Source organism: Euphorbia lathyris, chromosome 2 (genome assembly GCF_963576675.1).
Source record: "Euphorbia lathyris chromosome 2, ddEupLath1.1, whole genome shotgun sequence".
Taxonomy (NCBI): domain Eukaryota; kingdom Viridiplantae; phylum Streptophyta; class Magnoliopsida; order Malpighiales; family Euphorbiaceae; genus Euphorbia; species Euphorbia lathyris.
The window spans coordinates 96,197,245-96,225,114 of NC_088911.1; the positions used below are offsets into that span (position 1 = coordinate 96,197,245).

At 35.8% G+C, this 27,870-nt stretch overlaps 1 protein-coding gene across 3 annotated transcripts; it reads right to left on the minus strand.

Annotated features, from left to right (window-relative positions):
* Positions 1 to 4,180: 4,180 nt before the first annotated feature.
* On the minus strand, positions 4,181 to 6,703 carry LOC136219040 (F-box/FBD/LRR-repeat protein At4g26340-like). 3 transcript variants are annotated; one of them, XM_066006260.1, is made up of 5 exons: positions 6,309 to 6,701; positions 5,843 to 5,941; positions 5,031 to 5,107; positions 4,783 to 4,929; positions 4,181 to 4,689 (listed from the first exon to the last, which is right to left on the minus strand). In XM_066006260.1, the coding sequence occupies exons 2-5, from the start codon at positions 5,934 to 5,936 to the stop codon at positions 4,339 to 4,341; spliced, it is 669 nt and encodes a 222-aa protein (XP_065862332.1). In that variant the 5' UTR covers positions 5,937 to 5,941; positions 6,309 to 6,701; the 3' UTR covers positions 4,181 to 4,338. The 3 variants fall into 3 exon arrangements, with proteins under 3 accessions (XP_065862332.1, XP_065862331.1, XP_065862330.1); XM_066006259.1 differs by having other exon boundaries at positions 5,031 to 5,116; XM_066006258.1 differs by having other exon boundaries at positions 5,031 to 5,941; positions 6,309 to 6,703.
* Positions 6,704 to 27,870: the final 21,167 nt, after the last annotated feature.

Here is a 27,870-nt window from a genome sequence, read left to right on the forward strand (position 1 = left end):
TGACTCAAAAATTTGATCATGTTGTAGCAGCCATAGAAGAATCTAAGGATTTGTCGATCTTTTCTTTTGATGAACTGATGGGGTCTTTGCAAGCACATGAGTCAAGAATCAATCTATCACTTGAAAAGAATGAAGAGAAGGCATTTCAAGTGAAGGATGCAGCCACCAGAGTTGCAGAAAGTGACAATTCAACAAGTAGGGGCCGTGGAAGAGGTGGATTCCGTGGTCGCGGTCGTGGTCATAGTAATGGAAGAGGCAGGGGTCGGTTTGACGTGCAACGGCAGTTTGCGGAGCAAAGAAATAACAAGAGTAGTGTTCAATGATATCACTGTAGGAAGTATGGTCATAAAAAAAGCTGATTGTTGGTACAAAGACCAGCAAGTGAATTATGTTGCGAAGACTGAAGAGGAAAATAACAAGCTTTTCATGACACGTTATGTTTCGAACAATAAGCCAAGCAAAGTGTGGTTCGTGGATAGCGGTTGTTCAAATCATATGACAGGGATGAAATCCTTATTCAAAGAGCTTGATGAGACGCAAAAGTTGAAGGTGCAGCTTGGCAATGCGAAAGAAATGCAAGTTGAAGGAAAAGGTACAGTAGGCATGGAAACTACTCATGGTAATGTAAAACTCTTGCATAATGTTCAATATGTACCTCATCTGGAGTATAATTTGTTGAGTGTTGGGCAATTAATGGTTACTGGATATTCCATCTTATTTGAGAATGATGCATGTGTAATCAAGGACAAACACTCAGGTCATACGTTGATTAATATCAATATGACTCAAAATAAAATGTTTCCATTGGAAGTCTCAAGCATGGAGAACTTTGTTTTTGCTGCCACTGAAAAGAGTGACTCAAAGCTATGGCATTTGCGATACAGGCATCTCAACATGAAGGGACTGAAGTTGCTAAGTGAAAGAGGTATGGTTTCTGGACTACCAAAAATTGATTCCATTGAATTATGTGAAGGATGCATTTATGGGAAACAAACTAGAAAGTCATTTCCGATTGGAAAGGCTTGGAGAGCCTCAAGATGCCTTGAATTAATACATGCTGATTTATGTGGGCCTATGCAAACTAAATCTTTTGGTGGAAGTCGTTATTTCTTGCTGTTTACAGATGATTACAGTCGCATGAGTTGGGTTTACTTTTTGGAAAGGAAGTCAGAAACTTTTGAAAGCTTCCAAAAATTCAAGGCCCTGACAGAAAACCAAAGTGGATGTCGTATCAAAGTTCTTCGCACAGACAGAGGAGGAGAGTTCATGTCCGGAGAATTTAATCTTTTTTGTGAAGAGAAGGGTATTCATAGGGAGTTAACAGCTCCTTACACTCCAGAGCAAAATGGAGTTGCTGAGCAGAAAAACAGAACCGTTGTGGAGATCGCAAGAAGCATGTTACAGGAAAAAGGATTGTCAAACCAATTTTGGGCGGAAGCTGTTGCAACATCAGTTTATTTGCTGAATCTCTCACCAACAAGGGCTGTTATGAATAAAACTCCATATGAGGCATGGTGCGGTAGGAGACCAGTTGTGAGCCATCTACGCATTTTTGGGTGTGTTGCTTATGCTTTGGTAAATTCTCAATCTCGTCAAAAGCTTGATAAAAAATCTGAAAAATGCTTTTTTATTGGCTATTGTACTCAATCCAAAGCATACAGATTGTATAATCCTCTTAGTGGTAAGTTTTTAATCAGAAGAGATGTTATATTTGATGAGAAGATAAGTTGGGATTGCAATGAAGAGGAAGTGCAACAACAAATGCCTATGCCACTTGGGGTTTCTCAAGATGAAGGACAAGAACCAACACCTACAAGTGCATCCATTGGTTCCTCCATGGAATCAGCAAGCTCTCCACAAAGAGGAAATTGCAGAAATTAAAATGAGCCAATTTTAGCCAGAAGATCAACAAGGGCCAGAAAGCCAAATCCTAAATATGCCAACGACATTTATTCATCTCGTCAATTTGCTCTTGTTGCTTCAGATCCTCAACAGTATGTCGAAGCAACTGAAAAAGAAGAATGCCAGATTGCAATGGTGGAAGAAATGAAGGCTATCGAAAGGAATTGAACATGGGAGATGGTAGACTTACCGGAAGATAAAAATGCAATTGGATTGAAGTGGGTGTTCAAAACCAAGTTTGCTGCAGATGGGAGCATACAAAAGCACAAAGCTCGTCTTGTGGCGAAAGGATATGCATAAGAATATGGTGTTGATTTTGAAGAAACCTTCTCTCCAGTTGCTCGGTTTGAAACTGTGAGGCTTGTTTTAGCAATAGCTGCACAAATGCAATGGTCTGTGTATCAATTCGATGTCAAGTCAGCGTTCCTAAATGGAGATTTGCATGAAGAGGTCTATGTCACTCAACCAGAAGGTTTCATAAAGGAAGGAGAAGAAAAGAAGGTGTACACGCTTAAAAAGGATTTATATGGACTGAAGCAGGCTCCGCGAGCTTGGTATGCAAATATTGATGGGTATTTTCAGAAAAAAGGATACATGAGAAGTGAGAATGAACCCACCTTGTATGTGAAAAAGGGAGGTAACAATGATTTTATCATTGTTTGTCTTTATGTTGATGATATCATTTACACTAGTTCCTCTGATTCTCTTGTGGACGAGTTTAAATCTCAAGTGAAGAATGAATTTGAGATGTCGGACATGGGTTTATTACATTATTTCCTTGGTCTTGAAGTTCATCAAGCTGAAGATGGAATTTTCATTGCACAAAGGAAATATGCTAGGGACATCCTCAACAAATTTGGCTTGTTTAATTGCAAACCAGCAGCTACGCCAATGAATTTTAATGAGAAGCTACAACTTGCAGATGGAGAAGAAATGGCAGATGCTTGCAGGTTTAGAAGCCTTGTTGGAGGCTTAATTTATTTAACTCACACCAGACCCGACATTGCATTTCCAGTTGGTTTTATTTCCAGGTTTATGCAGCAGCCTTCCAAGATTCATTTTGGAGCAGCAAAGCGGGTCTTGCGATATATTGCTGGAACTATGGAGCACGGAATTTGGTACTCTAAAAGTTCTAGTTTCAAGTTGTGCGGGTTTACGGACAGCGATTGGGCAACATCATTGGATGATAGAAGAAGCATTTCAGCAAATGTTTTCACTCTAGGATCAGGAGTGATCACATGGAGCTCAAAGAAGCAAGCTACGGTAGCACTCTCATCTTCAGAAGCTGAGTATGTAGCAGCAACTTCAGCAGCTTGTCAAGCCATCTGGTTAAGAAGAATGTTAACTGAACTTCAACAAGAGCAAAAGGGAGCAACAGTGATATTTTGTGATAATCAAGCAACAATTGCCACGATAAAGAATCCAGCATTCCATAGCCGAACTAAACATATTGATATACGTCTTCATTTCATTCGTGATTTGGTTGCAAAGAAAGAGATAACGTTGCAGTATTGTAGCACTCATGAGAACTTGGCTGACGTCCTTATCACAGGAAAAATTCTGTTATTTGAGATCTTTGCTTGGAGTATGCAACTTTGAATCAAGAGGGGATATTGAAGAATGATTCAAAGTCTTAGTTGATTTCAGTTATCTGTAATGTTGTAGTGGGTCTGTTGGTCTTAGTGGTTAAAGTAGTGTGTCTGTTTTTTTTATGTATTTTTTAATTGATCAGTTTTCATGTGTTAGTGGAGTCTTTTAGTGGGTGGTTTAATTTCAGTCAGTTACGTTTTGTAAGCCTGTATATATAGGCATGTTTTTCTGCAGTTTATCAATTGGTATAGAATTGATTCAGTTTCTTGGTCTCTATTTTCTTTTATCTCTGTTATTTTCCCAACACTTTTAATTTTTTTTTCCAAATATAAATCATTCTAGTATTCCAATAATTTTTAATTTAGTTTTTTGGTCGATGTGATCTTTAATATTCCAATGCTTATTCCCGACCATTACATGATAGAGAAATTTTTTTGATTTTAACTTATATAAGGGAATAAATGGAGTAAAGAGTTAGTTGTTAAGAAATAAATATATATAAATAACATTAATAGATTGATTAAGTGTATTGCTAAAATCTTCTCAAATATTTTACATCTTACTTTGTTTTTGTAATTGCAAATCAAAATGAATTCAAGATGATTGGTGATTAAATTTTTCGAATATTCCTACTTAATGTTTTCAACAATAATGTCTATCTGTATAATGAAAAATCAAGCAATGACCATTTAACTACTAATCAGCCAAATTCATAAGATAATGATGCTGTTTCAAGATATATTTAATATATTTATAGGGCTTAAATTTCTGATACCAATGATCCCCAACTCATATATATCAATTCTTTTACAGAAAGCAGCAGATATATCAAAATTAGGCCTTTCTTCAATCGGTGAAGATAACTTCACAAGTGCTACAACTTCTTTTAAAGCTCATAACTTCATCAGTGCTACAATTTCTTCTCATGCTCAATAGTTCAGACATAACCTTATCCCTTTTCACTTTCTCCACCATTGTTGGGCGTCTACTAAGAACAAATCTGTGGATTATCACTTTCTCCAAAACTTCCCCACACTCTAGAAAATACTCCACAACATCTAGTTCCTCTTGGAAACCCACAAATCCAAAAATTTCAATTGTCTTAAGATGCATGCTCAAACTTTCAGGCACAGATTCTGGCCGTTGCCAATTGAAGTGGTTGAAATCATCTTCATAAAAGGTAAGCCTTACAAGTCCCTAAGCAGCACAATGATCAAAACTTCATTTATTACAAAGTCAAAGAGATTACAAATGTGAAAGGAAACAATATTAATATATATCACAACTTACTTCAGGAAAGATAAGAACTTGCAGATTTGGTGCTGAGTCAAGTAAGTTAGGCAACGCTTTCCAATCATTTGGTGGTACTGGAAGCTTCATTGTCTTGAGATTTTTGAATATAGGCAAGGCTGAATCACCAATAATTTTTTGGAGACTCTATAAATTGACAAACAGAAATTCCAAGATTATCTATAATGACATTGCATAGAAGAAGAAAATGAATCACTTAATCCCATAAAACTTATTTCCAAACATACCTTATCATTTGCTCTCAGACTTAAACATTCAACTTGAGAGATTGCATTGAGTAGGTAAATATCAACGGCTCCAAGATCTGCATTTACTAAAGAGGATGTGAAGTTGACAAAATATCTACCTGGTTCATCAATCTGAAGGTACTCCAGACATGGAGTATTAATCTTAATTTGAATACACTTAGAAATTCCAGAGTGAAAGATCAATCTTTTCAATGAAGGTACAGAAATATTCATAATTCCCAATTTATCATTCAGCCTGAAAATAGTTAATTTTTCAAGGACCGGGCAACTAGAAAAGAGTCTTGCCGTGGAAGCATCATCCACAAATGCAGGAAGTTGAATATAAAGGATTTTAAGGCATGGGAAACAAACATATGTAGGCAAGTCAAGTACAAGATTTCCACGAATGCTCAAATCAACGAGAGTGTTGTTGGAAAAAAACATCCCAGGCAAATGACCATAAGTACCGAACTGGCGATTAAAGCAGTAAAGAGATAATTCTTGAACGTTGCAAGTTATCAAAGCACAAATCCAGGCATAGAAACTAGGGGCAACATATTTAGTGTGAAAATTCATATGGCATTTGGGTATATCCGATCCACCATGGTAAAAGATTACCCTATCCACGTATCTCCGGAAGGACCTCATCTTAATCATGTAATCATTATCATTATTCCTTTCAGCTCTATAATCAAGTAGCCCAAAATCAGAAAAATCAAGATCAGAGGTTAATGTCCAAAGATATTCCCATCTTTTGGACAATACAGAGGTGGCGACTGCTCTTCTTGTTGGGAGATAGGAAAGTATTTTACCAAGAATTTCATCAGGCAACTTGCTAATCCTGTCTACAATATCAACAGATTCAGAACACCGCTGATCTTTAGGTACGGGCAAGTTTATATCCATAATTTCTGCAAATGAACAGAGCAAAAGAAAATCCCCCACCAATGTTAGCAGCAAAACTAAAAAGCCAAGAAAATAGGCACTTCAATGCCATTAGTCTCAGAGCCAGAAACAACCAGTTAACAAAGCAATGGAAATGGAGGCACGAAACTGAAAGAGAAACAGAGTCCTCTCAATTAATCTTTTGTTACATACAGGTCTAGCTTCAATCATCGCTAAATTACACAAGCGGACATGACTTATCAAGATCGAAAGCTTTAATTAGGAAAAAATCATAAGCAATTGCTCTAAAATGGAATATTGAAAGTTTGAGTGAGGGAGTGAGTAAAGGTTTCGGGGAAAGAAATTAGAAATAGGGTTAGGGTTTTTACCAACCTTAAGTACCGACTATGCGAAAGGGACTGAGATTGTATAACGTTGTTGAACCACCCTTAACGGAGTAATACAGAGGCGTCGCGATTGAGGGATGAGCAAGCAGAACCGATGGAATGTGGAGAGGATTGACTGCCCAGTCGAAGGAAATGAAAATTCAGTCACTTCATACACTGCTTTTGTGTCACTCTGCAATTCAATTGACTTTCAAGTCCAATTTGGTCCACCCACACCTACCTCTCGTCTAAACAAACAAAATTGCACCGTTTGGAAAAATCCAATTGATTGCAGCTTTCTCCGGCGCCCTTCGATTGTTAGGTATGGTAACACGACAGACAATGATCCTGGTTCTGCCAGATAACCAAATACGAATCTGTGAATGGCTCACCACAGCGAACTAGTTCCAATCGGACCAGAGGAAAGTTGCTTCGTTACGACTTTTTTTTTTTTTTTTTTTGGGATAATTACAAATCTAGCCCAACTAAGAGGGACTATTTACATATCTAATCCACTTTGCTTCCATCTCACCAAATTAGACACTTTCAGCCACTTTGGACAAAATTACTCTTAAGTTCTATTCGATCGATCCATCTGCTCCTGCTCCCGCTTCTTCTTCCGCTTCGTCTGTTTCTTCTTCTTCGTTTCAACTTCTTCTTCGGTTCATCTTCTTCAATTTCTGATATCAATCGTTAGCGATTTTTGAGATTATTGAAGTATTATGTTCAATTTTCTGTAGAAATGTTATGTTTTTAACTTATACGCCAGCTTTTCTCGTTGGTCTTGCCTCTTTCTTCATCTCTAACAGTATCGTTTCAATTTCCTCTATTTTTCTCCATTTTCCTCCATTATTGTTGCATTTCGTCAATTGTTGCATCTCGTCACAAATACGACAACAGTTGTAGCATCTCGTCACAAATACGACAACTGTTGTCGAAGATGCGACAACTCATGTCGTACTTGTGACGAAGTCACAAATGCGACATCACAATAGTTCAATTGTTAGATTTTTTTTTTCTCATTTTTTGAGCAGACGAAGAAGACGTTGATAGTCTGAGGAAGAATGTGAATTGAAATAAGAGTATTCTTGTCCAAAATGAATGAAAATGTCTAATTTAGTGAGACAGAAGCAAAGTTGGTCAAATATATTAATGGAGCCCTTCAAATAAACTAAATTAGTAATTAGCCCTTTTTTCACCTTATCCAAAAAAAAATTATGGTCCTGTTTGGTAAAGAGCGTTTTGGGATAAAAAGAGCGGTTTTGACCAACTTTAGAGGTTTGACCACTGAAACCGCTGATTGGAGTGTTTGGTGGAGAGAGGTTTAGGAGAGAGTTTTGGGATGAAAACGCTAATTTAGAAAAAGCTCTTAAAATGAGCTTTTTCAATTAGCGTTTTGCAATATTAAAATTAATGGACTTCTTTAACCCTAATAGATAGACTTCCTCTTCTCCTGCGCCAAAATTAATGCCCTTATTCGTCTTTTTGCACAAACCGCTATTATCAATCAGCTATTTTTTACCAAACAGGTCTACACAAACAGCTAGTCAAATCAGCTAACAGTTAACAGCTAATGTAATCAGCTAACAGCTAACAGTTAATTCCCAAACAGGACCTATATCTTTATTTACTAAGGCAACAAAACTATCCATCAAATGGTTACCCTCTTTTCGTTACTACTTGTAATTTACATTATAATTCCACTGCACGTATATAAAACTGCTTTAAAACAATTAAAAATAAATAATTTAAACAAAATTTAAATAAATAATAATATACTAATTAAATTTTAGGTTTAAAGTGACTTTTATAATCATATAACTAAAAGTAAAAGATTAAGATGAATGGTTAATATGACGTCTTTTATAAGGGCTAATTAGAAAGCCTAACTAAAAGGGTCCATTTGTATATCTAAGTCACTCTGTTTCCATCTCACCAAATTAGATACTTTCATCCACTTTGAATAAGAATACCCTTATTTCAATTCATCTTCTTCCTCAGACTCTCAACGTCTTCTTCATCATCCCAAACCGACGAAAAGACGGTGGTTTATAGAGAGAAGACATTGTGTTTCGTTCAACCTTTGAAGAATTAGTATCTGTAGAAAAGGATTGGGATGGAAAGCTCAAAAAATGAGAAAGAAAAAAAATATAATAATTGAATTGCTACGATGTCGCATTTGTGACGAATTCGTCACAAAAGCGACAAGAGTTGTCGCATCTGCAACAAGAATTGTCGCATTTGCAACGAAATGCAACCACTGTTGTCGCATTTGTGACGAAATGCGACAAATTTCATCACATATGCGACAACAATGGAGAAAAATGGTGGAAAATAGAGGAAATTGAAACGATACCATTACAGGTGAAGAAAGAGGCAAGACCAGCGAGAAAAGTAGGCGTATAAACTAAAACATACCATTTCTACGGAAAATTGAACATAATACTTCAATAATCGCTAACGATTGGTATCAGAAGTTAAATATGTAAATGGACCCTTTTAGTTGGGCTAGATTTGTAATTAGCCCCTTTTATAACCTTATATGTCTTTAACTACTTATGAATTTGTCCTCCATCAAGAGAAAGTTTACTGGCAGCAAAGGATGAAGAGCTTCTAGCTGAAGGGAGGAGATAGAAACAATGACTTTTTTCATAGAGCATAAGGCAACATGCGAACCTAGTAGCTAAATTGCAACGGGATGACGGGAACTGGACGGAGGATCAATATGATATGGAAGCAGTGATGTCGGAGTACTTTATGAATCTTTTCCCTGATGAAGGGGATTCAGGTGTGATTGATATGAGTTTTTCTGTCCCGACGGGTTACTAATGAGATGAACACCTCACTAATTACAACCGTTTGAATTAGAGGAGTACCAGGTAGCAGTATTTTCTATGCACACTGACAAAGCCCCCGCCCCTGACGGGCTTAACCTTGTATTCTTTTAACATTTCTGGCCGACCCTTGATATCTTTAATACGTGTATTGAGTGGCTTCAAACTTAAATATGAGGTCTTCTAAATTTGTTGTTGCATTTGATAGATTTTAATTTTTATGGAGATATCAAAATAAAAAATGTCATTGCCGCATCTTTCTATCTAGAGTTTGTGCGTAGGTTGAATTTTAAAATCGAAAGAATTTGAAATTGTTTGCATTAGTGATAGCTCCCTATTTTATAGAGTTTTTAGAATTATTTTAGTTTAGTCTTTAGTTAATTTAGATGTTAATTTGATAGTTTTTAGTTAAATTTACTATTTTCCATTATTTATGGCATTATCAGTGTTTTAAGGGATTTTCAGGGACTATTCGAGCATTTTCGAACCAGACTAAAGCCCATTGGAGCATTTTCGGACTATTCATGGACCATCGGAGCACTTTTGGGATTCATCAGAGACCATTAGAGCATCTTTCGGAAGCCTAGGGACCTAAACATACAAAAGTCGGAGCTAAATCGCCCCAACTGGGACCTGTCTCGTCGAGACAGACCCTTGTCTCGTCGAGACATTCCTTGTCTTGACGAGACGAGGCGGGGAAAGGCGCACCAGCGCCTTCCCCTTGCTGAAATCTACGGATTTCGGCCTGCAGCCCACTAAAACACTTTGTAAGTCCCTAAAATACCATTGTTGCATTAGAGTTTCTCCCTAACTCTATAAATAATGAGCTAATCTTAATATTTGAGGTACTCAACTTTAGAGCCGTCACAATGTAGACAATTAATTTTAGCTTTTAGTTTAGCTTTATTTTCCAGGTTTCTAGATTAGATTTATTTCAGTTTTTATTTATTTTATTGAAGAACAATTAATGGGAGAACCGCTTGATCTTATATTTCTTTGTAATTGAATCAGACAAAACGGGTTCTAGATTTCCCTCTCTTTCCCTATTTATCTTTTGCTATTATATTTGATTGAAGATGTTTTCCATTATTCTTATATGCCTATTGCTATGATTAGTGTTGGTCCCATGTGATTAGTTCCAAGGGGGAGGTTAGGAACTAATATAACTTTTTCGTAATTAATTTTTCTGACTTAATAATTTTGGTGAGTTTATTAACTCAGCTTTGGTCAGCTTGGCTGATCTTGGCGTAAGACAGCTTTAGTCAGATGTTGACTAAGGCTGTTTCACTTGTGAGTTGGGAATTGACACTATTGTGGTCAGCTTCCAACTCAGCACTCTAATTTACTCAGTGTCGGCTTTAAATAATTTATATGCTGAGTAAATATAACAAGCAACACATGCACATATATATATATATTAAGAGAGTTAGAAATTACTCAGTATGACTTATCCTGGTTCGGCCTCTCCGACTACGTCCAGTCCCCAGAATCCTCCGGGCTTTTAGAATCCAATACTGAGCTCTTTAAAGGTAGAGCACAAACCGTTTACAAGGCAGTTGAATATGCAAGAGTACCTTCCTCTATTCGTCTACTCAACTCCTACTAAGTGTTATAACTCAACACCTAGATTTCTCTACCACTGAGCACTTACAACCAAGCACTCAGCACAACACTCTCAATATTACAATTGATACACACTTGTTCTTCTTCAGATAAAGAACACTTTAGATGATTACAAAACAATCAATCTAGCATTTACACAGGGAATAGAAGGTTGGTGTAAGATTTCTTTCTTGTTTTTGAGTGCTTTGAATTTGTATCTTTCTCACTTGTATTTTCTGTAAATTGGCAAATGTCCAAGTGATATCCTTGTCCCTTTTATAGTTGTAATCTGAGGATCAAATCATTTGAATTTGATTTGTCCGTTGAGTCCAAAACGGCTCTTTTGGGGGACAAGCTTCTGGTCAGCTTCAGATGTGCAGCTCAATCCTGTTTTCTGATTTCTTCAGATGTCAGGCTTGTTTTCTTCCTACAGGCTTTGTCTTCTTGCAGCAGCTTGTCTTTTAGTAACGAACAGTTGACCCACGCATCTCGGAATTTGGCTTCTGCGTAATTCCAAGACTTCTATTATTGGTGCAGACAGTTGTCGGATTTGTCTTTTAGCTAACGGATCACTCATGCTATCATGTTGATCACTCAGCTTTACTCCGATAGTTGATTGTCTACCAGTTCTCATACTGAGTTCTTTTTCACTCAGCTTCCATGGTCAGCTTCGTTCTGCAAGATCTAGTTCTGAAGCAGACTTTACTTCTTTCATGCTGAGTTCCGTTCTACTCAACTTCTTTGATCAGCTTCATTCTTGAGCTGTTGTTCTAAAGATGACTTATCTTTCATTATGCTGAGTTGCCCTTCACTCAGCTTGTGCTGTGTTCTCATGCTGACTTTGTCCTGTCTTACTTTTTATTTCTGTTTGCATTTATATTTATACTCAACATTGAACAAACATATTAGTACAATTAAATCAAAGCACTTAAATTTAATTGTCTCTTAATCATGGATTAATTTAAATCATTTTGTCAAATCAAAATCTTGTGGAAAGGTGTTTCAACAAACTCCCCCATTTTGATGTTGGCAAAATATTTAATTATGGAACTCAGTATTTGAAATTCCACATGATTGAATTATTTATTCTTCTAAAATTACTCCCCCGTAAGGGATGCATATATTGTCTTAACTTAACTCTAAACCTTCTAAGATTTAAATTTAGATGAGCCTAGGTCAGCTTTCAAAAGAGATCATTTATCTACTCAGTTTGATACTTAGATAGTTTTGGTATCAGAGTTTAAGATTCATTGGAGTTGATTTGTACTGAGTATATTTTATTTTTATTTTTTACTTGTTTGTTCAATTTTTAGGCAGATCAGCATGTAGCACGATAGTATGCATTATTTATGAGTAAGGCAATTTGAAGCAAGAAATGCCTATCATGATATAAAAAGGTCAGCATACAAAAATACATAAGTCAAGTTCTTAAAAACTAATCTACTTCTTTCTATGGACTTGAGCTATGCCTTTCCCTTTGTCATTTCTCTTTTGCTGACTGCCTGATGCTTCTTCAGCCCTTTGCTGAGTTCCATCAGCTCGTTCTTTCTCCCCCGTTTTGCCACCATCAGCTGGAGGAGGGATGAAGGTTTCATTGAGAGCAGCACGAGTCAGCTTGACTGAATAGCTCTTGAGTCGTTCAGTCCTTTCTCTTAACCCATCAAAAACGGGAACGCCATCGTCCAAGACGCTGAGAAGGATGCGAATGGAGGCACTTAGCATGCTCAGGATGTATTCATGCGATTTGCTTACCCAGTTTATGGCTTCAGTCAGTTGTGCATAAGATTGATGATACATTTTGAGGACAGCCTTGTCGTAGATGTCACGTTGAGCGTTTGTGTGACGCACATGTCTAAATAAGCTTTGAGAAGTTTGCAGGATGGTGTTGGTTTTGACCAAGTCAGTTTCCATTTCTGCTTTATTCAAGTTTAGCAGACGGACAGCTTCACTAATTTCATCCATGGAACATTGGGAAGTTGAGGAGAGAAGTTCACGAGTGTTAGTCAGCTCAGAAATCAGCGTGGTAAAGCAGTGATTTAACTCAGCAGGCGTAGCATAGCCCATGTTGACTGCTGAGAGAGCATTGATCTGACCCTGAAGAGCATGGATCTGACCCTGAAGAGAATCTATGTGATTTACCATCAGTAAGTGCAGCTCGGCCAGCTTGTCTATGAAGGAATTAAAGTTTAACGTATAGCAGCGGAAATATAAAAATTTTAACCTTTTTCCATAAACCTAAGATCCGTTAATCGTTATTTCATATAAAGAGGGATAGAAGGAATTACCTTAATGAAGATCTATCTACCGTTGCAATCGAAGTGCCCACAACTCTTTCTCCGAGTTCCCAAGCACAAGACAAAACACAACCCAAATCAAGTTAGATATCAACCGTATGAAAAGCAATCAAGAATAGATTGTCTCTAACAAATTAACACAAGATCAAGGAATAAAAGAAAGAGATGAAAATCAATTGAATCGGTAGGAAGCGGTGAATATCTTGTCCACGGCTAAGGGGGTCGAAAATTCTCTCTCTTGGATTGCTAGTGTATTTCGAAAATTACACTGGGGGGTATTTATAATCTCTTGTATCTAAACCCTAGTTAGATAGAATTAGGTTACTTAATAAGAATTTAATTCGGAATACAATTCTTAATTATTATCTATTAATATATCTAAATATATAGATAATAATAATAATAGGAGTAATTTTAATCTCATTAAAACTCCTAATTTAATTATCCTTTTATTAATTTAATTCATAATCCTAATCTAATTAGGATTGATAAAATCAAATTAATTATTTATGTATTAATACATAAATTTCGCCCCCCCCTTAGTTACTGGGCCTTATTGGGCTCAGTTGGGCTTCCATCAATTAATTAACATATGTTTCTCTTTTGGGCTCCAAGTCTTATGTGTGACCCATTAGGTTCTTATTGCTTCTAGCCATATCTAACTATTAAATTAATTTTCACAGAATTATATTTAATCTTTACATAACGGAATGAGTATGCGAAATGAGATTAGCAAATCCGAAACATTCCCTTAGAGCTATAAGAAGACAGGTTGATTCTGTCGTTGACCTTTCTGTATTAGTTACGGTATAATTCAATCCTTTATCAGCTACATCCTTGAACTGAATCTTATGACTATGGATAATGTCAAGTCACATATAGCGAGACATTCGTTTTACTTGTACAGGCCGAGTCAACTCTAATTAGATAGGTTAAGTGAAATCTGTATTTCAAGTCTTAAGCTATCACCTTGCAAGGATTTAGAGTCGAGTCTTCCACAAGCGATCCATGGATGTATCTCCCGTTTATCAGGAGTGATAAATGCTGAATCCATTGTATAATTATCCAGCAATTACTTCCTGTGATACCCAACGTCTGCCGTTCACACCCCAGAGTCATCTCTATTAAGGATCGTGTTACAACAGGATCAAAGTATCACATTCCATAATCCAGAATGACCAATTAACATTCCTTTGAGTCTGAGGATTACTTATACCTATTAATACCAATGAGATGAACAGGTGACTAGGATGAATCTACCCATCCTGTTATCTCAATTCGGGTCCCCAATCCTAATGAACTCCTTTTCATTGGATCCACGTAACTGTCCAGATATCTGTATATATGAAGCTTGTGAGATCAGCTTTCTGTTGGGGCAGAAGACATTGTTACATGCAAGTCTCAATAGTGATATGTTAATCCTAAACATATTATTTGACTTGGGGTGGTTTTAAGTTTATTAGTTTATTACAAAGTTTCGTCTCACTTCATGCTTGTATGAACACTCTATAATCACTTTAAACAAACTTATGGATTTCCTTTTATTAGACTTTATTTAGTTCTTTAAAAGGGATTGCCTTTATACAGTTATGAAACCATATCTCATTAAAACAAAAGATATAAAAAAACACTTTGTTTACATTAAGTTCGTATCCTAGAACAATTGTCTATAGGACACTAAACCCCAACAGTCTATAGATTCTTGCTTGGATTGCTTGGTTTGGACTATGGTCATTACACTTACCAGATCTTTGAGACTTTGGATTTCATGGATAAGCTGAGTGATAGGTGAGACTGGATGTGACTCAGTATTATCAAACCCAGTAGCGTCGGCAGAAGATGTGTTCAGACCCTGGAGAATCGTTTGAGCTGAGTCGGTGATGCGACGTCCAGATGGAGGAGGTGTTTGGTGCTGTCCATGAGTGGAAGTGCTAGCTAGGTCAGCAGCTGGAATTTGTTGTTGATTAGCAGCAGGAACTGGCTGCTCAATATTCTGCGAAACTGGATGAGAAAGAGGTGGATCTGCAGAGATATTGACCTGCTCAATGTTAACTGGAGTTGATGCTGGAAGAGGCAACTCGGTTTGAGCAGGATTTTCCTTTGCTTGCTTTTCTCCTTGAGCAGCTTGGACTTCGAGCTCTTGCTCGGCATTGATTGGATTTTCTGGAGTCTTGGCTTGTTGCTCAGCATGAGTAACAAAGGCTTGATTGTCCTCAGTATTCGTTGAGAAGAATTGGAATTGTAAATCCGTGAGATTGGTGATGGGCTCCCTCAAAGGCGAATCATCCAGGAGATCAATGATGGGCGATTTATGGGCCTTTTTCTTGAGCCTTCTCAACTTCTTGGCTGTAGGAGGAGAGGGATCAGCAGGAATAGACTCAAGAGATGACTCTATTCCAAGGTCTATTTCGGTGAGCCCAGCATCAACCGTCTTTCTTGGTACAGTTGGATTCTCAATCTATTCAGTGTTAACTGTCTTATGTTGCTCAACATCTGCAGTCTCCTCAACATCAATTTGTTTACTCGGCACTGTTTGATTCTTAACTTGCTCAATTTCTGTCGTCTGCTCAGCATGAGCTTCCTTGGTTTGCTCCACATTATCCGTTTCCTCAGTGCCATACTGCCATCAATGTTTCCCAAGTCTTCGTCTTGGTCAGCATGAAGTTCTTCAAGATCGATGCCTTGACTTTTTGCAAAGTGTGAGTCTTTGGAAATGACAAAGTCAATAGGAGGTGCATCGATGGGTTGAAATTCAGAAGAATTCTTCTTCTTTTTCTGCAATGGTTGCTCTAGAGAGTCTTCCTTTTCCTCCTCAGGCTCAACTTGCCTCTTTCTTTTCTCGGCTGACTTAGGTTCTGTTAAGCCCAAAATATACCTAAAATATCATCATTAATTACATCAATATTGCTACGAATTTATGCTATTTATAACTGTTTAGGAAGCTTTTACTCTCGAATATGTTTCTTTCTTGTAAGGTACATAAATATTTGGTAAAATCCAAATAGGAACGAAAAGAGCTCAAAAACAGAATAAAAACCTTACAAAAGGAGTCAAAAACGACAAAGATCAATTACACCAAAACGAGGACAAAGACGAAGTCAGAAACAGAGAAAAATGCAAATTCTCAGCAGAGAATCCAAAATTCTCGGTAGAGAATTTGGGGCCGCGACAGGGAATTTCAAATTCTCGGTCGCGACACGCTCTTTCGTCCGAAGGCTGAAAAATCACTTTCTCATTCTCGGTAGAGAATTTCCATTCTCGGTAAGAGCAGAAATTCTGCCAAGCACAATGAACACATGTTAAATTCTAAGAAACGCGTTCGTTCGGGTGGATAAAGACGTCCTTTCACAATGGACACGACTCTTCACAACGGACACGACACTTCAATCACGACTCTTCAACATCTATAAATAAAGAGTTGATTTGAGAGTTGAATATGAAGAGAGAGTTAGATTTTAAGATTAGTGCAGAGTTTATGCAAAAACTCTGACTCAGAAATGAGTCAGAGATTAAAAGTTCATTTCTGTTCAAAACAATATAATGTACACACATTGTTTATTCAATAATAACAAGTTTAGTAGCGTTTAGACATTGTTCCAGTTTAGTTTTCATTTTGGTAGTGGACCGACCCAGTCTCTATTACGAAGATTCAACGAGAAGATTGAGTAGAGGATTCGCCCCTGAGCCTGACAAACTCTAACGAAACCCAAGGAAAGGATTGATCAACCCGTTCACTTGCAAGCCGTCGAATGTTTCCATGCTCCATGTTCTCTGTAAACTTGTATCAATTTATATTTCATCTAATAAAGTCCGTTCTATTCGATAGATTTTTATGCAGCACTTATGGTAACCAATCCACTAAAGTGACTGCTGGTGTTTTCATTAAAACGTATTTAATCCAAAATCTTTACAAGGAAACTTTGTTGAACACTTAGGCAAATTATTATCTCGAAAGAGTTTTAATTTGATTAAGGGCAACTATCCCGAAAGGGTTTTGTCATGTTCAAAGCCAATTAATTAGAGGTTCCGTCATTTATTTCATCTTTATAATTCGTACAAAGTTTAAAGTTGTTTTCTTTGCTTAATGCAAACGAATACATTCGTTTACTTTTCTCAAAAGTACTAAACGTTCCTATCTTGCAAATTCATTCTTAAATCAGAATATTTTCTAACGTTTTCATACTCTAATCTAATTCTCATTCTAGCAATTTCAAAACCAAAACCGATTAAACGATTTTCCATATTATAAACCTAAAAGTAAATTTAACCGATTATAAATAAGTTTTGTTAAAAAACGTTCCCTGTGGGATCGATATCTTTTATTACTACAAGCGTATACCGTGCACTTGCGGAAATCGCTCAACAAATTTTTAGCGCCGTTGCCGGGGAACGCCAAATTTTTAAACAAAAATTTATGTTTTTCGTGTTTTATTTCGCACCTTGGTTTATAATATATGTATTTATTTATTTTTATAGTTTTTTTTATTTTTGAGGATGGTCACTAGGACTAAATCCTCGTTGTTATTTAACGTTTGCAATTAGATGTTTGCAGATAAAAAATTCAAGTTTTTTCAAAGATAACTTGGAGATTTGATTATCAATGAAATTCACAGAAGGAGTCTACAGAAAAGAAATTAAGCCTGCAGTTACATCAGAAGGAAAAGAAAATTTTATGAAACAGGATGTCAGACGTGACAGATGATTTTTCCAGAAAATTTACCTCTTCCCAAACACATTTACCTCTTTTCTATAAACTTAGTCATTCACCAAAACATCATATCTCTTTGTTAAGAAGATATCAATTCCTACACTAAACCCAAATAATTTCCTTTTTATCATTTCCTTAAACGCCTACATCTTCTCAGACAAGATATATCAGAAGTAGGATGAAATTACCTTATCCGCAAAGAAGGAATTGTATACTTTTAATATAGTTTTGAAAGTTTCGGTTCATGTGCGTAGTTTTGGTTCGTGGCCAGAACTAGAAGTTTGGGCATTCAACTGAAATCACTAGATCCTTAAATTGAGAAAACGCTAAAAAAAAGCGCTAAACAAATGCTAGTAAAAAAAATATTATTGTTCCAGGTAAGTTACATGGACAGGACCATTATTTAAAACCGGTCTAAGTAATTGATTCTGTCCATGATTTAGATTCTCCTTGGGAATTCTTAAGGATTATCACATTTTTAGTTTTTTGTTTTTCATATTTTAATTTCCTACATTTCGTTTTTGTTTAGTTTATATTTTAAAAGTTACACAAAATTTAAGTTTCTGTTTATATAGAGTTCATTAAAATTTCTACTGTGACTTTTGTTTGATGTTTGAAAATTTCTGAACTTACTGAGAATGTGAATTCTCAGTAGAGAATTCAGGATTTTCAAAATTTCAAGGGAAAGGAAGAGAAAAAAAAATTTTCTGAACTTACCGAGAATCGAAATTCTTGGCCGAGAATTTAAAATTCTCGGTAACTTCAGCGAGTTAAAAACAAAAAAAAAAAAAACTTTGCCGCGACCGCGAATCGCCATTCACGGTCGCGACACGGGCGGTATCAGACCTGTATTCTTTCTTTCTTCTTCAGTTCATGCACCATTATTGAAAGTTTTGAAAAATTAAGTTTCTTCATGTTCAAATGGTGTGAATTTACACCTTTTTAATCCCAACAGACACATTGATTTGTCCTGGATTGATTATAAATAATTGGAAAAGATCAGATTTTTGTTGCTTACATTTTCTATTCATCTCTATTAGACAAAATCTGATTTCTTCTCAGTTATCACACATTTTAAAAAAAAAAAGACAAAGTTACAGAAACTTTTTCTTCTTTTTAAAACCATGACTTCCAAGCATCAATCTTCCAAGAAGATTACTGCTGCACGCAACAAGCGTCCTGATTTTTCAGAATGCTATGATGCACCATTTCCCATTCACACACATGATGAAGAACGAAGATATAATAAAATTGTTTGTTGTGTATAGTTTGTAAATAGGTTTATTTTCATTTTTATATGTATGTTCTTTGTGTTCTTTTGTACATGTGTTCTTCTAATTTTAATAGAAGTATCAAGTTTGATTCTTTGATTCTTTTTGTTTAAATATACGTTAACCATACAAGTTATACGAATACATCTGAATCTAAGTTTAAATAAACAGTATAACTTTTAACATGAATCTGTAATAATTTTGAATCTGTATTCATTTCAAAAATGTTTCTGAACATCTGACTTTTCATATATTTTACATACTAATACGGTATAATCATTCATAATTATTGAACAAGTTCATGAACATTCATTTTATGTGATAAATCTGAGTCTTGTTCTGCACATATATTTTTCAATTTTGATAAACATATCCACTTTTGATTCTTTGGTTCTTTTTTATTAGTATATGTTAACTATGCAAATTATTTGACTAAATCTATATATATGTTGATATGGAACAATATAACCTTCACCATGATTTTGTCTATAATAATAACATGAATCTGCCAATAATTTTACTCTGTATCAGTTTCAATGCTTCAGAATTAATATGCATAAGTGATTAATAAATTTGATTTGTTTAATTGTTCATTTGTTTGTTTTTGTATATAGGATCATTTTTTATTTTTTATTTTTTTTTCTTTTCTCTTCTTTCTTGTATATATGTTCTTGTTTGATTTATGCACATATGTGTTATGCAATAAAAATTTGTTTCATTTTCATACTTTAATCTTATATTCTGGTTATTGTCTGTTAAAATTTATAAACTATTAGCAAATGAATCTGTTCATATATATCTTCAATGTTAATAAGTTATGATCATTATTAACTATACTAAATTTTCATTTTCATGCAACTAGTGAGTTTAATTTTAATTATGAAATCATGAACTTATATCATGTTGATTATTATATCAGTATGAACTTATTAAAATAAAACATACAATTTTTCATATGAATCTGTATCAATTCGAATAAGGTTAATGATTAAGGTTGAATGTTTCATTATCTGAATGCTTATTTAATTTGAATAAAGATCATGTTTAAGTTTTAAGCATGAATAAATATCTATATGAACTTACGTTCATTATCTTTTAGAAGATTAATTTACCTTATGTGAATTAAGGAACATTGATTCTACGTTAACTCTGTTTAAGACATTTATTTGTTTCATTACTTCTTACTATGACACATTAATTTCTCTTAATTTTCACAATTAATAAGGATAACCCCTTGGTTTTCCTTGCATTTAATGTTTTTCAATTAAGTTCTTAAGTGCAGGTACAATTTATATTAAGTTCAGGAGACAATTAATCAATTAAATCACACAAACCTAGTCAAAATGCACGTAAACAGACGTCTATGACCAATTCTCGGCTGAGAATTATTAATTCTCGGCAAGTACATCAAAAACTGGTCCAAATTAAAGTGAAAAATTCTCTGAATTTCGCGTGCCGCGACCGCGGCTAGGCAATTCTCGGTCGCGACCCGCGACCTATAGGACGGGTATAGGCACAAATTTATCCAATTTTGCAACCTTTTCCTATTCCTACACTACTTCCTCACACCTATATTCATACCTCTATTTACCTATCCCTTACACAAACTTTACATCACCTCCTATTTTACCCAAATTCCACAATCCAAACTCTTCCCAGTACAATCAATTCCTCACCATATCACCTTTACTTTTTACCAAATTTTTACCTATCCAACATATTTGTTTCCAAACACAACATGCATAACCTAACCCTCTATTCCACACCATGCCTAAACATCAGCAGGTTACTCACACGGTTTCCTCTACATCTAATAATTGTTTGCATGTTGAATATGGATCCATTCAACATTATTTCAGATGGGGTCGGGCAACGGCATAAGCACTTTTATGAACATAGGCATAGTGAAACAGCCTTATTGTATTGTTTACTCTTTCCTACTTTAAAATGAAATGAGAGGATTGCATTTAGGGATTTCGGTTAATTTTATGAAGTTGGGGATAACGAAATGAGTATTTGGTGTTTGGATATCATACATAATAGTTTATTGTTAAGCCATCAATTTTTGGACATACTTTGCCTAGTTTGGTTGGATTTAATCCCAAAGCATGCTACTAGCACGCTCATTAAAGATCGTTGGTTTTCGTGGTAGATTAAATTGGATACCCTTTTGACAATTGAGTCCATGTTTCCGTTTCAACCAATAAGCATGTTACTATATGTACTTTGATTACGGGTCTTGTTTTGGATGCTACGAGTATTTTGGCCTGGTTTTCCGTCAGTTACTCCTACTTATTTTCCGATGTTGGAATTCCAAGTTCACATGGTAATGATATTCAGAAGGATGGTAATGCGTAGACAAATTTTGGTGCGGATGACGATGTGCCTTATGATGATGTAAGAAGAAGGTGCGGAGGCGGAGCATGTTGATGCCTACACACAAGCACAAGGGCATGTTGGTAATGAGCACAATGTTAATCAAGTTAATTTGCAACAATTTTGAACCATATGCCTCCACACAACCGTCAAATGAATTTGCGGTTAGATGATATTATTGCAAACAATCAAGTGATGGGTTCGAGAATTTACGCGGTGGATGCAACTATACATACTTTGAGGAGAGATCATACGTCACCCGACATCGATTGTTATCATTTTTCCATCGTTGAGGCGTAGTGACCGCACCGTCTCCACCGGGTTCACCTTCACAAGAATAGGTTTTATCTTATCTTTTCTCAACTCATTTATCTCTTATGCTATTTTTGATTGAGTTTGGTCCAATTTCAATTTCTATTATGTTGGATAACATCCATTTCATATTTATCTATCTTCATTCGTATGATTTATTTCGTACAAATTTTTCGTGTTTTATCAATTTTTGCACCAATGAGGACATGGTCCAATTTAAGTGTGGGAGGAGATATTGCATATATCATTTTATTACACGTACGAATAAATGCAACGAATAAGAATAAATAATTTTTAAGCAACGTTTTCAAATGCAACACTTGTTTTATGCAAATGCAACATATATTGCAATACAATGTATTTAACACTATTTTTATTAACTTAACATTTTCATATGTTTATAAATTAATCATAAGTTAATATGATTATTTTTAGGTTATCATTATCGTTAGAAATAATATTTCTATACGGGCAATATTATTTTTCAAATTTATCATAAATCTCCGATACGATTTTAAGTATAAAAATTGTCTCGAGTGAATGTATTTTAAGTAAATAAATTCTTTATTTTTAATCTCTATTTTTTTATCATGAAATTCATGATTCAATAAATCTTATTTTAAATTTTCAATTAGGTTTATAGGCATTAAATTGAACTAACAATTTTTAGCTCGGTTTGATTTCGTCTTACATTAACACCAATTGATGTTTTTAAGGAAACTTTAGCCATAATACATGTTGAATTTTAAGTCAATATAGGATGAATGTGCTATCTTTCTTTTTCCCAAGTTAAATTTTATAATTCATATTAATTAATCAATTAGTTGAATTCTTAACTTTTGGCCACGATTGAGACCAACCTTATCACAATCGAGGTATGAAAGGGAAGAAAATTAAGTACCGTTTACTTTTGGCCACGGTTGCGACCACCCTTATCACAATCGAGGTATGGAAGGAACGTTTAAAGCAAAAAATTATAAGCGTGTATAAGTTTAAAGTAACGATTGCGTCCACCCATGGCATAGTCGGTACCTCTTAAGCAAACACCAAGCAATAAAATACGTATAAGGTTACGATCAAGACCACTCTTATCTCGGGCGTAACTAAGTAAATAATTAACCCAAGTACTTATTTAAATATATAATATATCTCATATATTAGTTTAGGTTTGGGAAAGGAAATTTTGTGCTTTGAAATGCCTTGAGACGAAAGACTCAAAAACATGCGTGCTTATATCGTCCCGAATGCTTCAATTCAAAATTGGAAATACAAGACAAATGATATATCGTATATTATACTAAGTTAGTTTGATGTTTTGCGTATAAATTTGCCATGCAAAGCTAGTCTTTTCGGCTTAACTAATTCAAAAGGTAATACAGAGATATATGTTTTATTTTTATAAAGAGATTAGTTAGAGAATAAATTCAGTGAAATTTTGCTCGGGACTAGCAAAAGATTAAGTGTGGCGATTTGTTAAGCCCAAAATATACCTAAAATATCATCATTAATTACATCAATATTGCTACGAATTTATGCTATTTATAACTGTTTAGGAAGCTTTTACTCTCGAATATGTTTCTTTCTTGTAAGGTACATAAATATTTGGTAAAATCCAAATAGGAACGAAAAGAGCTCAAAAACAGAATAAAAACCTTACAAAAGGAGTCAAAAACGACAAAGATCAATTACACCAAAACGAGGACAAAGACGAAGTCAGAAACAAAAAAAATGCAAATTCTCAGCAGAGAATCCAAAATTCTCGGTAGAGAATTTGGGGCCGCGATAGGGAATTTCAAATTCTCGGTCGCGACACGCTCTTTTGTCCGAAGGCTGAAAAATCACTTCCTCATTCTCGGCAGAGAATTTCCATTCTCGATAAGAGCAGAAATTCTGCCAAGCACAATGAACACATGTTAAATTCCAAGAAACGTGTTCGTTCGGGTGGATAAAGATGTCCTTTCACAATGGACACGACTCTTCACAACGGACACGACACTTCAATCACGACTCTTCAACATCTATAAATAAAGAGTTGATTTGAGAGTTGAATATGAAGAGAGAGTTAGATTTTAAGATTAGTGCAGAGTTTATGCAAGAACTCTGACTCAGAAATGACTCAGAGATTAGAAGTTCATTTCTGTTCAAAACAATATGATGTACACACATTGTTTATTCAATAATAACAAGTTTAGTAGCGTTTAGACATTGTTCCAGTTTAGTTTTCATTTTGGTAGTGGACCGACCCAGTCTCTATTACGAAGATTCAACGAGAAGATTGAGTAGAGGATTCGCCCCTGAGCCTGACAAACTCTAACAAAACCCAAGGAAACGATTGATCAACCCGTTCACTTGCAAGCCATCGAATGTTTCCATGCTCCATGTTCTCTGTAAACTTGTATCAATTTATATTTCATCTAATAAAGTCCGTTCTATTCGATAGATTTTTATGCAGCACTTATGGTAACCAATCCACTAAAGTGACTGCTGGTGTTTTCATTAAAACGTATTTAATCCAAAATCTTTACAAGGAAACTTTGTTGAACACTTAGGCAAATTATTATCTCGAAAGAGTTTTAATTTGATTAATGGCAACTATCCCGAAAGGGTTTTGTCATGTTCAAAGCCAATTAATTAGAGGTTCCGTCATTTATTTCATCTTTATAATTCGTACAAAGTTTAAAGTTGTTTTCTTTACTTAATGCAAACGAATACATTCGTTTACTTTTCTAAAAAGTACTAAACGTTCCTATCTTGCAAATTCATTCTTAAATCAGAATATTTTCTAACGTTTTCATACTCTAATCTAATTCTCATTCTAGCAATTTCAAAACCAAAACCGATTAAACGATTTTCCATATTATAAACCTAAAAGTAAATTTAACCGATTATAAATAAGTTTTGTTAAAAAACGTTCCCTGTGGGATCGATATCTTTTATTACTACAAGCGTATACCGTGCACTTGCGGAAATCGCTCAACAGGTTCTTCCTGACCTTGCTCAGCATCTGCTTTCCTTTCCTTTAATATAACCCGAAGCTTCTTCGGGACAGCATGAACATCATTTGATGATGTTAGAAGAGCTTTTCTCTTCTTTTCTTGCTTGGATTGGTCAGCAGGAGCAGTCATAGCTTTCTTCCCTTTCTTGGTAGCCACTTCTGTTGGTCCCTGGTAATTAGTTCCAGGGGGGGTTAGGAACTAATATAACTTTTTCACGTTTTAATTAAGCTGACTGGAAGTTATTTTGAGAGTTTATTAACTCAGCTTTTGGTCAGCTTGGTAAGATATATTTCAAGACAGCTTTAGTCAGATGTTGACTAAAGTTGTTTTCTTGTGAGTTAAGAATTGACACTCTTAGAGGTCAGCTTCTAACTCAGCACCACTTATTTACTCAAGGTCAGCTTAGGCAATTTATATGCTGAGTATAGCAAACAACACATACAATATAAGAGAGAGTTCAGAGATTACTCAGTATCACTTATCCTGGTTCGGCCTCTCTGCCTACGTCCAGTCCCCAGAGTCCTCCGGGCTTTTTGAATCCAATACTGAGCTCTTTAACGGTAGAGCACAAACCAATTACAAGGCAGTTGAATATGCAAGAGTACCTTCCTCTATTCGTCTACTCAACTCCTACTAAGTGCTACAACCCAGCACCTAGATTTCTCTACCACTGAATGCTTACAACCAGGCACTCAGCTTAACACTCTCAATATTCCTATTGATCACGAAACTTGTTCTTTTTATACTAAAGAACACTTTAGATGATTACACAACAATCAATCTAGCATTTACACAGAGAATAGAAAAATTGGTGTAAGATCTTTTTGTATTTGAGTGCTTTCAAGATTTTCTCTCTTTGTGTTTTTCTCTTGATGCTTCAGTGATGATCCAAGGTTCTTCATTGTCCTTTTATAGAAGGAAATTGCAGATTTGGAACCTTTGAATTGTTGTTACCGTTAACACCAAAACGGCTCTTTTGGGGAACAATTTCTGGTCAGCTTCAGACTGTTCCGCCATTCCCTTTCTCTGTTTTCTTCAGGTGTCAGGTTTGTCTTCTTGCGTTTGGCTTGTCTTTTTGTGCCAGTTGTCTTTTACCAATAATCCAATGACCCATGTCTCTTGGAATTAGTCTTTTGTGTGTCTTCGAGGTTCCAATTATTGGTGCAGAAGATTGGCAGACTTTGTCCTTTAGTGAACGGATCCTTCATGCTGTCCTGACTGTCACTCAGCTTTATCTTTGGATGTTCAACTTCTGAGCTGAGTTCTTTCTTGGTCAGCTCCGTTCTGTTTAATCGCTTCTGAAGAAATCTTTAACTTTAGTCAGCTTCGTTTTGCTTCTGAGTTCTACTCCACTCCGCTTACATTGAGTTTCCGTTTTGCTCAGCTTTGCTTGTGCTGACTTTTGTCCTGTCTTTACTTTATATATATATTCTTGCACTCAATATTGAACAAACACATTAGTACAATTAAATCAAAGCATTTAAATTTAATTGCCTCTTAATCATGGATGCTTTTGTCAAATCAAAATCTTGTGGAAAGGTGTTTCAACAAACTCCCCCATTTTGATGTTGGCAAAATACGTAATTACGGAACTCAGTTATAAGTTACCCCATGATTGAAATTTTTGAAATGACTCCCCCGTAAGGGGTGCATATATTGTCTTAACTTAATTCTAAATTTTCCAATGTTTGATTAGTTTTAAGACACTTGTGTATGCTGATTTAGTTAAATGTTGGATTTTTCAAGATCTGATCATTTAAGTATGTTTTTACTCAGTTTATTACCTAGGTGTTATTATAACTGAGTATTCTTTACTTCTTAATTTGTTTGTTCAATTTGATCGACCAGTTTGAGGAAATTGTACTTGCCATAGATTTTTTAAGAAAAGATAAAGCTAACCAATAAGGCAGAACATATAAATGTTTCTATGCAAGTTCTAAACAAACAACATTCACTAGACTATATCTAGTTCTACTTCTTCTTTTCCTGAGCCGAGTGATCATCTTGAGCAATTCCTTTACCTTTTTCTTTATTCCCTGAAGCATTACCTGCAGGCTGAGTTCCTTTTTGACTTGTCTCCCCCGTTTTGTCATCATCGGGTTTGTAGAGGAAGGTTTCATCTCGAGCTGCAGATGAGAGATAATGGGAGTAGCGCTGAAGCTTCTTAGTGCTTTCACCCAAGCCATCAATTACTGGTACACTATCGTTTTGGACATGCCTAGGAACCCGAAGGGAGCTGCTGATCATGCTAAAGAGGCATTCATGGGATTTACTCAGCCAGGTGAGCGAGCTTGTGATCTGACCAAAAGATTGATGGTACAGCTTTAGCAGGGCAGAATCATAAAACATGCGCTGGGCATTGTTGATGCGCATTGCCTTCATGATAGCTTGTGAAAAGCTCACGAGTTCACTGTTGGAGATTGGATCAACATCCATCTGTGCTCTGTCGATGTTGAGTAGTCTGACTGCTTCACTTAGTTGGTCAATAGTACATTGAGAAGAGGAGGATACTAAGTCACGTGTACTAGTCAGCTCAGCATGAAGCTTGGTGAAGCATTGTTGAAGGTCGGCAGAGGTGGCAAACTCAGCATTGTCAGGTGAACTTGATTTGGTCAGCTCAGCATTCAGCTTGGTAAAACAATCATGCAACTCAGCAGAGGTAGCATACTCAGTATGGGCAGTGGCGCTAGATTTGGTCAGTTCCGCATTTAACTTAACAAAATATTCTTGCAGTTCAGTTGAATTTGCATACCCTAGATTGACTGCCGACAATTTTTGAACTTGCCCTTCAAGTGAATTCATATGGGTTGCTATTGTAAGCATCAGTTCGGTCAGTTTTTCTATTTTCCCTTTATTCGGTTGCTGAGTTTGAACCGTAGTGATAATGCTAACCAGATCCTTTAGTCCTCGAAGTTCATTCAGAAGCTGAGTAATACCTGACAGGTGGGAGGACTCAGCTTGAGTACATTGGTGACCATCAGCTTGAGTAGTATTGAAATCTTGAAGCAAGGACTGAGCAGAAGCAATGACACGTCGGCCAGACTCAGTAGCATTCAAGTATGCAAATTTAGCAGCATTAGACTCAGAGGCTGGTACTGAGTTTGATGGTGGGGGAGGAGTTGGCTCTCTGCCAGATTGAGTACCTTGATTGGTACCTGGACTTTGATTGATTGGAT